General features: G+C 32.8%; 2 protein-coding genes across 2 annotated transcripts; both read left to right on the top strand.

Moving 5' to 3' along the window:
• Nucleotides 1-569: 569 nt before the first annotated feature.
• Nucleotides 570-3,919, top strand: Aduk (unc-51 like kinase 3 homolog Aduk). Its single transcript, XM_073964312.1, has 6 exons — nt 570-1,334; nt 1,444-2,178; nt 2,244-2,595; nt 2,677-2,861; nt 2,924-3,010; nt 3,679-3,919. The coding sequence occupies exons 1-6, from the start codon at nt 1,248-1,250 to the stop codon at nt 3,814-3,816; spliced, it is 1,584 nt and encodes a 527-aa protein (XP_073820413.1). The 5' UTR covers nt 570-1,247; the 3' UTR covers nt 3,817-3,919.
• Nucleotides 3,920-6,378: 2,459 nt separating this feature from the next.
• On the top strand, nt 6,379-9,407 carry pasi2 (Protein). Its single transcript, XM_073962153.1, has 7 exons — nt 6,379-6,492; nt 6,725-6,849; nt 6,941-7,079; nt 7,148-7,277; nt 7,351-7,445; nt 8,458-8,694; nt 8,753-9,407. The coding sequence occupies exons 2-7, from the start codon at nt 6,779-6,781 to the stop codon at nt 8,852-8,854; spliced, it is 774 nt and encodes a 257-aa protein (XP_073818254.1). The 5' UTR covers nt 6,379-6,492; nt 6,725-6,778; the 3' UTR covers nt 8,855-9,407.
• The last annotated feature ends 1,393 nt before the right edge of the window (nt 9,408-10,800 follow it).

Raw genomic sequence — 10,800 nt, 5'->3', positions numbered from 1 at the left:
CCAATTTTTTTCTCACTAATAAATTAAAGTTGTTTTAATAAAATATTAAAACAACGACTATGGGATTAAGCCTGACTATTTTGAAAAACAAAATAGAAGTCGTCATCCCAAACAAAAAAAGCCAACCCTCCTAATTGTGGGACCAGGCTCCGTCAAAATGTTGTTTATTGCTGTAGTATGCAATACCAACAAATTAGTTATGTGATTTTTCGTCGAGAATCGACGAACGCATAGCAGTGGGAAAAATTTGGATTTGTTTGCAAGTGAAGTTGCTAGAGTTTAGGTAGTGCCAAAGAAATTCTCGATCAGAGTGTTTCTTTGCGCACGTATCTATTTGAGCTAGCAATTGACACTTGGGTATAAAAAATTTCTTGTTGAAAAACAAGAAATAAGTCCCAATTTACATTGGGCGAGTTTACTTGCGGCAATTGTCATTTTGTAGGAGAGAGAGAGGTGAGGCATATGGTAACCCTTTGCCTCTCAGCACCCTCTCTCACCTACAAACTGACAATTGCCGCAAGTAAACTCGCCTAATGTAAATTGGGACTAAGGGAACTGATGAAGATCAGTGGCGAGATCTGAAACTATAGTATTCCCTGCCTTACCCCTTGGTAAACATCGCCAATTTTTTCCCACTAATAAATTAAAGTTGTTTTAATAAAATATTAAAACAACGACTATGGGATTAAGCCTGACTATTTTGAAAAACAAAATAGAAGTCGTCATCACAAACAAAAAACGCCAACCCTCCTAAAAATAGTTTTTTATAAAGGGATTTGACTTTTCATATTCGAACAGCTGGTGTGGTGCGATTACCTTAGTAATTGTGCCTTGCTTTCACATATGTCGCCCTTTGCGTCATTCGTAAACAAATTGTTTTGATTTTCATTTTCCATCGTTGATTCCCTTTTGTGGTTCTTATTCTAATTTTGCGGAACGTTTTTAAAATTGTTCGGTTCAACAAATCCATATTTTTCATTATTTTGTTTTTATAATTATTAATACGATAATAAATTCATTCAAACACATTTTAATAAAACTTGGAGAACTATTAATAGTGAAATATGTGAAATGCAAAAAAAGAATTACATTTAATCGCCCTATACGCCTTGATATTAAATATTTATTTGGCCTCTTCTCATTTCACATCAAAAATACACAAAGATAATTCAAAACAATTTCAATTAAAATTATTGGAATTGTACAATTCCCATTGAGAATGTTAATTATTTAGTGGAGAACAAGAAATGTCACTGCCTCGTATAACGGATTTTGAAATTTTGGATAAACTGGGTGAAGGAAGTTATGCCACCGTATACCGAGCAAGGCACAAGGTGAGTTCACTTCCACAATCTAACAATTGAAGCTTAAGGGATTAGTGCACATAGTCGAATACCCACATGAAAGTTACTCACCACCACATTGTTTTTTCTGTTGTTCTAGAAAAGTAAAACATGTCATGCCATCAAATTTGTGGAAATGTCCTCCCTGTCGGACAGTTCACGAGAAAATTTAATCACCGAAATTCGTTTGCTAAGGTCATTGAACCACAAACACATTGTTACATTGATTGACTTTTTTTGGGACGATAAAAACATTTACATTGTTCTGGAGTACTGCAATGCTGGAAGCCTTTCGACTTTTATACGTTCTAAAAAATCACTGCCTGAGGCCACCTGCAAATATTTCCTACGTCAACTGGCCTCCGCTGTGCAATATATGCGCAACAATGACATTAGCCATTTTGATTTGAAACCACAAAATCTACTGCTGACTAAATACAATAACAATGTTTCGCTGAAAGTTGCCGATTTTGGTTTTGCTCAACATTTGAAGTTGGGTGAAATAAATCAGCAGCTGAAGGGGTCCCCCCTGTACATGGCTCCTGAAATAATACGCAAGCAGCGTTATGATGCTCGGGCAGATTTGTGGAGTATAGGTGTGATATTATATGAATGTCTATTCGGACGTGCTCCATACTCTTCGAAAACCATCGAGGAGTTGCTGGCACGCATACAAAACTGTGAACGCATAACATTGCCGCCCAATGCCCGTATCAGTAAAGAGTGTGAAGATCTCTTGAGCCGTTTGTTACAACATGATCCAGCCAAACGTATAGCCTTTAGTGATTTCTTTAATCATGCATTTCTTGATCTCAAAACAGTGCCGTCGGAAAAGGTTTGACCGCAACGCTACGTCATTTCTTTAAAATAGAGTAACAGACGTGTTTCTTTTTCTTTCAGACCTTACAAAAAGCCATTGATTTGGTTACCCAAGCCGTGGAATATGATGAAAAGAAAAACTACAAAGAGGCCTATTACCTCTATTGCAGTTCCCTGCAATATTTTGTACCCTTAATAACAGATGAACCGGATGCCACCAAACGCATGGCCTTACGTCAACGGGCTCAAACTTATCTAAAGAGAGCTGAGGAAATAAAAAATGCTATCATTGAAGAGGAATATAAAGCTTTGGCCTTAAGACAAGCCAAAGACAATCAGGAGCCATCACCCTCGTCATTGGGGGCTAACATGAGTGGCACTGCAAATGTAGTAGCACAAGCCTTAGAACCCGAAACACGTTACAAGCAACTGTGTAAGTTATATTTGATATTGGGTCCATCTAAAAAGCTTTTACAAAACCACTATCTATTTTCCAATATTCAATTTATTTTAGATGCTCTCTCACACTCTAGTCCCTTGCTAAAAACTGGCCTAGAGATTGGACGCCAAGGTGAGCTTTATTTATTTGAAAGGAAATATGAAGCTGCCTTGGAATCATTTACATCGGCTTTGGGAATTCTGGTGCCATTTCTAAATAAGGAACCCAAAGGTGAACGACGGTCATTGCTGCTGCAACAGGTACATAATACTAAAATTTATTTTTTTTTTAAACAAAATTCATTATCTTTTTTGTATTACAGTTGGATTTTTGGATGAAGGAAGCGGAAAGTATAAAGAGCCTTTTAAGCGCCAAGGATATCGATGATGATCACAAACTTAGTCATTCGGTACGCAGTTGCTGTATACAGTAGATTTGAAAGTTGAACTTTTCACAGTAGAAAGGAAATACCTTTAATAGATCATAGCATAGTATACCTATGTGTCCGTGTGTGTGTCAGTGTAAATGTATTTACTGCTTACAAGATACATATTTACTACGTATGTATTTATTTATATCAGTCACTAGTTTCAAATCTATAGCGGTTATCATCATTATTGTAATATAGACCTGTTTCACTATGTGGAAAGAAATGATTGCGAACGAAAAACCCTAAACTTTGGTTTTCATGGCCATATTGACTTTGTATTTGCTTTAAAACAACTACAAAATGTAAAAATCATACACGAGTTTAGTTGGTTTTCATTCGTTTTCATTTTCGTTCGACATAGTGTTTTATTTCTAAACTAAACGACACATTTTTTCTATTATTTTCCTTTTAACATAATAACACATACACGAATTTTATATAGCTTTTGTAAACACTTGAAAACACATAAACAAACAAGCATGCTTATTTTTATTGTAACAATTTTCCTATATTCTAAACCAAGTACTTAGAAATTGGTAATATTTTTTAGATTTCTAGTTTCCCAAAGAGTCTTTGTATCCCTGATTTTAACATATGTTTTTTTTTTTTTTCAATTTTTATATTGTTTATTTTTTTTTTATCTTTAGGTCAATATACATTCGAAAACATTCCTATGTTTCGTTACCACACTATCATTATTTTCATTTAATTTCTTCAGTTCATTTATTTACCTAATTCTAAAATTGTTAAAAAATATATTATTTTGTGTGATTTTAAATAAGTAAATAATTATATTCTAAAAGAAACTATTTATTGTTATATTTCATATTTAATAAAATAATAAAAACCATAGAAAAAGTATAATAGAATAAAACTTTGCCTACCTTATTGGTCATGGGTTTAATATAAGGGAGGTTTCTTTGAGGCTTCAACCGTTGAACCGATTGAGGTTACTTTTTCCATTAAATTGAAACGGCGGAAAGACAAAACTCACGGGGAGTTCACATTCATAGGCCGACTTCCGTGTTGTCGGTTGCTTTGTATTCGTGAATGAAACTAGGGGTTCTTAAATCGATTTCCCCACTACTGCAATTTTATAAAATTACTCTTGTATGAAACTCGATTTAAGAACCCCTAGTTTCATGCACGAATACGAAGCAACTGACTATATGGAAGTCAGCCATAATCACCCTGATTATTTAGGTGGCTATAGGCTGGTGAGCTCTTCGAGAATCTTCAAGTTTTATCCCTTTTTACTCGAAAAGCGTTCCATTACTACAGACTCCAAACGGAAGCAGTTTACAACTTTTACTACTTTTGCCGGTAAAACTGGTAAAAGAGAGAACAAATTTGACAATGATGAAAAAATAACAATAACAAGAAAAAAGCGAACACAAACAAAACAAAATTAAAAACAGTGAAATTATAAAAGAAATTTGATTATTTTTTTGTTTCTTTTTGACATTGTTACCAAATCTACAATTTTTTCGTATGGTTTTTTGTTTTGATTTTTCATGGCGAATTCATAGTTTTTTGACGTTTCAGATTCGATCAGCTGGGCTCATGGTACAATTAGAAAGGTAGATGCTTCAGCCCAGCTGATCGAATCTGAAACGTCAAAAAAAACTATGAATTCGCCATGAAAAATCAAAACAAAAAACCATATGATTCGTAAGAGATATCATGTCTACACTTTATAGACAGACACAAGCGATAAAAAGAGACAACAAGAGACCATTTGGCGAAAATGTTGACAGTTTACATTACAAAAAAAAATTGCTTTGTTGTAGCAATTCGCCGATGCATCTACCTTTGTAATTGTACCATGGCTGGGCTGAAGCATCATCTAATTGTACCATGATACGTTCAAATGGGAAAGGGAAATTTTCTTTTCAATTTCTTTTAAAATGTCCTTGCAGTTTAGACACGCAAATAATAGCTCTGTTCCAAAACTATAAAGTTTTTACAATTTTTACCACTTTTACCACTTTATAAAGTACGGGAATAGGCCAAATGTTTGATCATGCAAAGGCAATACTAAGGCGATATTGCTTATAGAAATTAAATTAAAGTTCATTAAATATTAAATAAATACGTATGTATATGTATGCAAAACGTCTTATATGCCACTTAACTTAATTTTTTTTCTCCTACTTTTAATGAGTTTTTATGTGATCGTTAAAAGGTTTTGTCATTTTTACCCCAGATCTCACATTCTATATACATACATAGATAAATTTATTATTTTCCTCATTGTATTATTATTCTGAATTTTAATCATACAATTGTCAAATTATTTTTTGTGGGTAGTGATAACATACAATGAATTGTTATAATTTAGTTCATCTTTTTTGGCCCGATGGCTTTGAATTAATGTTCGGTTGTTAAATAAAATAAATAAATATGTTTACTATTAATTTTTACAGATAATTTTTTGTTCAATTTATTTTTCATCACTATAGATGGGATTCTACCCGGTATTTACCCAAAACTTGGGTAAATACCAGGTAAATACCAAATAAATATCTTTTTTGGGTGTTTATTTGGGTAAATAAAATTTCATTTTGAAATCAAAATTTTGTTTTTCTGTCAGACAGAAAATCAAAAAGAATACCAGCAAAGCGGTAAAACCACGCGGACTAAACTTTTTATACGTCAAATCGGTCGTTAAAGTTGCTTGTGCGAAACAGTTAGCGAAGAATGTAAAAATTATAGCTTTGTCAAGGAGGACTTAAATCTCAAGATTATCACCTGAAATCGTGGGTTAATCCATCTGATATATCATAATGTTTGGATTTAGATCAGCATTTATGATTTTCTGCAAGAAGAACTACAACAAACTGATCTAAAAGTTGTCAAAAAACATGATTCCACAATATATGAGAGATTTACCAAACTATGGACCAAAATTTATCATATTTTAACTTGCCATGTATCCAAAAACGGTAATTTTATTTATAGTCAGTTAAAACTTGTTAAAACACTGCGTTTTCGCATCTAATTTCATGATTTTAGTTTCTGTAGTTTATACCCACAAATTGGGTAAATACCTGGGTATTTACCCATTTGTACCCAATTTACCCATTTTAATGGGTATTTACCATTTGGGTATTTACCCATTTCCCATCTCTATTCATCACAAAAGTTTTTAATTCAAACGTATTTGCCGGCGGAGAAAATAAAATGAAGAAAATTAAAAAAAAAACCTGCAAAGAATAAAGAAATAAAACAGAATTTGCATGTGTGTGTACCCCCTCTTATTCCTCTCTACTCCCTCCCCATAAACTAAATTTTCTTTCCCATTAACTTTGAACGTCTAAACATCGACATATTTCAACTACAAAAACATCGATTAATCGAAAGTTATCGACTGTGTGTCATAAATGAAAACATCAAACATTCCTTCATAGTTTTATGTTTTCACGCGTATTTTGTTATTATTTTGTTTATTAAATATTACGGTAATGAATTTAATATATTTTTTATGAAACTTTGTAAACTCGGTAATACCACATTGCCAATAAAAGGAAAAAAAAAGTATAAACAAAAACCTGCAAACTAAACTCAATGCTACATTACACATGGAGGAGCTTAGTTTAATATTTGGGAAACGCCCTATACGTCTTGTTTTGTTATTAATTAAACGACAAGATTAATTGAAAATTTATTATTTTTAATATTGATTTTTAACAGATCAACAACTAAAAGTTAAGTTCAAAGTTGAGGAGGGCATTTGCAAGCATCATTATGAATTATGGACGAAAGACACCTTCGACATATCGTTCGAATCCCTCAGTGTATTCACATACAACGGGAAGGTAAAGTATTGCTGGGGAATAACATTAGCATGACACACACAAACACATATGGTTAATGAAATAATAACAATTTGTTGTCTCCAAATTTCAGATCTTCAACCAATCTACATACCACAAAATCACGCTCCACTCGTTCCGTGCGCATTCCATGGTATCAAAAGCCCATCTTAAAGAACAATCAATATATTGACATACAGAAAAATGCCATGATGATAGGCTTATTTGCCATTGTAAGTACTAATATGAGTTAAAAAAGCATTCAAGGATTCAATTAACAAGAAATTTATTTCTATTTCAGTTTTTGGCCTTATTCACTATTGGCACAGCAATTTTTGATATTTATTGTTTGGCCATGGCTGCACCTGGCTCCACACATTATGGTTATTATATTATTTCATATGAATTTGTCTATGTTGGTAATAAGCATGGTATGTAGTTTTGTGTGTGCACTTTAGGGTGTCAATATTTAATTAATGGATGTTTTATCAATTGTTCTTTCAGTTCGCAACATGTTGATGGTATTTGCTTTATTCTCTCTTGTATTGGGTCTTATAATATTCTGTACAAGTATTCTTTTGGTTGTAGCTTTAAGAAAGGTAAGATCCATTGAAATAATTAATAATTCAAATTTGTTTTGCATTCATGTGACTCATTTCACCATTAACTTCTCATACCTATTTAATTTTCACAACACATTCATATTTTCACTTCAATTTAATTTGCCTCATACAAGCAACTCCGAGAAGAAATAGCTCAGAAACGTTTTGTCATAATGCTGGTAAAATATTGTTTAAATACAATGTAGATAGAATAACCATCTTCTTCCCAAAACAATTGGCAATAAATCCAAAGAGTGTGAATAAATACCCTACACCACAATAATAAAGGTTTACAGATTTTTTCTTAATGAGGTGTCGATCTGTAACATCACAACATGTTATTGAAGGATTAACTAAGGGGTAGTTTACACTATATGTAAATGTCATATGACATGAAATTTTCCATCGTTATATATTCGCTAATATGTGTTATATTGGAGATTTTCCTTACGCCATTTACTCTGTGCGTCCGTACCAGCAAAAATGTAAAAAAAAAACTACGTCTCTCCATTGCCTCCGTGGGTAAATATGGAATGTTTTTATTTCGTATCATATGACATTGATAGATAGTGTAAACTACCTCTAATTGAGTGCTGGCACCAGGAAAATATCTGTCACAGACTTGTGGTTAGGCTTCCTCCACCCAGGGAAGCCAGAAAATATCTTTACGATATAAAAGCGATCCCACAGTCGGTTGTGGGTTCTATCTACGACACCGAAATGAACCGATGCCGGACTTAGCAGCAGCCAATTCAATTACATATGTTTGTGGTCGTCTTGTTGTACTATATTGAAAGCGATTTGTAACGGAATGTCTGCCTGGGATTGGCGATATCGAGCAATATCCCGAACAAACATATTTCATTACATTTTCCATAGCTCAACAGTGGTGTAGGGTATATTTCCTTATCGGCAAATTATCAAAGAAAATCATCCAAAAACAAATGGCTTTTTTTCCAAATATAAATGCACAAACCTATGTTATAATGACATTCCTCTTCTTTCTCAGGAATATGAACGTAAAATTTTACCCTGGCTATGGACATTTGCCGTGTTTACAGTGTGGCGTTTATTGGCATTACTATTCTTTGCTATTGTCAATGATTTGTACTTTGCCTATAATGCCGTAATGGTATTTTTGTGGTCAGTATGTATTTTGGTTTCCATCTATGGTTGGTGCTGTGTCTATTCGCTGTTCTTGGAATTAGTAGATTTAACCAAACTGGAAGACTTGGCACACTTAAGGGTGAGTTATTAAATTATATGAAATTTGTTTCACATTTAACATTTTTCTCTTCTTCCAGATGGGTACCATGGCCTCCTTGCATGCCTCAACTGCCAACTCATTGGCTGGTTCTCGTCCCACTACACCTCATAGCACCGTATCAACAATGCCAGTCGGTTAAAGCAGCACAAATACACACAACATTTTTTCACCACATTTAAACATCTGACAAACAATTACGAAAAAGAGTCTCCAGTTTTAAGAATCTCTAACTAACCGTCCATTTAAGTTTTATTTTATTTTTTTAATATCGGCACACCCCTTTTTATACATTCCATATATTGATATTTATAGTATCTGATTCAAACATAGTGCCTTAATGTGTTTTATAGAAGTTTATATATATAGGAATGTTTTTTATATATGTACTAGATATATGGTTTGTAAGTCGATACACATTCCACCTTTTATTTTTAAATTATACAAATATTTACTTTTTTCTACATCTAAAATATTATACATACTATAAGCTCTATTATGAGAAACAATACCGTCCATATATTGTAATTGTATTACACTTTTATTTAAAATTTTATAATCAACGAATCATGTTCTAAAAAGTGTTCTTATTTTACAAAACAAACTCGAATAATTGAATATTTTTTCTTAAATGTTGAACATATCAATAAAAAAATGTTTACCTTTTTAGAAGGTATCATCACTTATTATAAAAATTTTAATTTATTATTTATCACTAAACCACTCTGGTGCAATGATAAGCATCCGGTACCGGTCAACAGTGGATAAGTATTTCGGCTGACTGCAACTTCTCTCGGATTTTAGGGAAAGTTATGACTTTTATGATATTTTATTTTTTATTTTATTTTATTTCAAAATTCATACATGATACAAAGCCTCAATGGCCAAATAAACGTATCTCAAGACAAAAAATACCTGAGTTATAAAATAATAAATTCAATTCAATTTACTTAAATACATTAATATATAACAATAAATTACTATTTAAATGCATATATATTTCTTTCTTCGGCTCCCCAGCCATAAAAACAGTTAAAGAAGAATAACAATAACAAAAAAAAAAAAGTCCAAAGAGTAGTAACTCAACATGTGCTGATTATTCAAAGAGTAACATATTATACATGACTTTAAATATATATGGATTGTTGTTCACGTAGCCTTTGCATGTATCTAAGGATTTTCAAACGAAAAGAGTTATTGGTGTGAGAAAAAATACGTAGTTCTAATGGTAAATAATTCCAAAACCGAGCGACTCTGACTAAGAAAGACCTAGAATATACATCTTTCCAAATCCTAGGAATAAAAATCTGAGGATTTCTGGTGAAGTTTAAAAAAGTAAATATCCTTCTAAGGGCAAACGGCATATTCGTTTTAATAAGATTGTAAAAAAGCAACACACAACGATATTTGACAAACATATCGAATGAGCACCCTAGAAAACGAATGACATGGCCAGACACATGACTTCTTCGCCGAAGATTAAATAAAAAGCGTGTAATAGTATTCACAATACGGTTCACTTTGTCAATATTTTCGCCAATAGTGCCAGAATATACTTCTAACCCATACAAAACTTGAGATAACAAAAGAGAATTCGCCAGCATTAACTTAATTCTGTAAGGAAGATATAAATTTGATCCATAAACTCTACGCAACATGCCCCAGACTCTCCCAGACAAAGCATCAATATGGCTTCCAAATGAAAGATCACAATCAATAATTACACCCAGACACTTATGTTGCTGTACAAAGTCGATTTTAGTGCGATCCAAGAAGATGTCAATATTAGGCAAAAAATGGTTATTGCTGCAAAAAAATAACGCCTTGGTCTTAGAAGGATTGACTGTTAATGAATTCCTTGTCGCCCAACGAACAAAATAATTTAGATTTGAATTTATATTACTTTCAAGAATATTGATAGTATCACGTCTGCTATTAAAGAGCAAGAATATATCATCTGCAAAAATAAAAGTAGAGCAAAAAGCAGAATTCATGTGAAGAGGAAGGTCATTCACATATAGGATAAATAGAAGGGGACCAAGTACAGATCCTTGTGGGACACCAGAGAACAAGGGTAGGAAACTAGAC

This window comes from Musca autumnalis, unplaced genomic scaffold (genome assembly GCF_047663935.1).
Source record: "Musca autumnalis isolate F117 unplaced genomic scaffold, ASM4766393v1 scaffold_1, whole genome shotgun sequence".
NCBI lineage: Eukaryota > Metazoa > Arthropoda > Insecta > Diptera > Muscidae > Musca > Musca autumnalis.
Note: the sequence above shows the minus strand (reverse complement) of the source record. Positions and strands in the feature narration are given on the sequence as shown.

What these genes read in the sequence shown, in the direction of transcription:
- Aduk (XM_073964312.1), top strand. Translation starts at nt 1,248, where the DNA reads ATGTCACTGCCTCGTATAACGGATTTTGAAATTTTGGATAAACTGGGT. An exon ending in TATACCGAGCAAGGCACAAG is followed by an intron (nt 1,335 to 1,443) that starts GTGAGTTCACTT and finishes CTGTTGTTCTAG; the next exon opens with AAAAGTAAAACATGTCATGC. An exon ending in AAACAGTGCCGTCGGAAAAG is followed by an intron (nt 2,179 to 2,243) that starts GTTTGACCGCAA and finishes TTTTTCTTTCAG; the next exon opens with ACCTTACAAAAAGCCATTGA.
- pasi2 (XM_073962153.1), top strand. Translation starts at nt 6,779, where the DNA reads ATGAATTATGGACGAAAGACACCTTCGACATATCGTTCGAATCCCTCA. An exon ending in TATTCACATACAACGGGAAG is followed by an intron (nt 6,850 to 6,940) that starts GTAAAGTATTGC and finishes TCCAAATTTCAG; the next exon opens with ATCTTCAACCAATCTACATA. An exon ending in AAGACTTGGCACACTTAAGG is followed by an intron (nt 8,695 to 8,752) that starts GTGAGTTATTAA and finishes CTCTTCTTCCAG; the next exon opens with ATGGGTACCATGGCCTCCTT.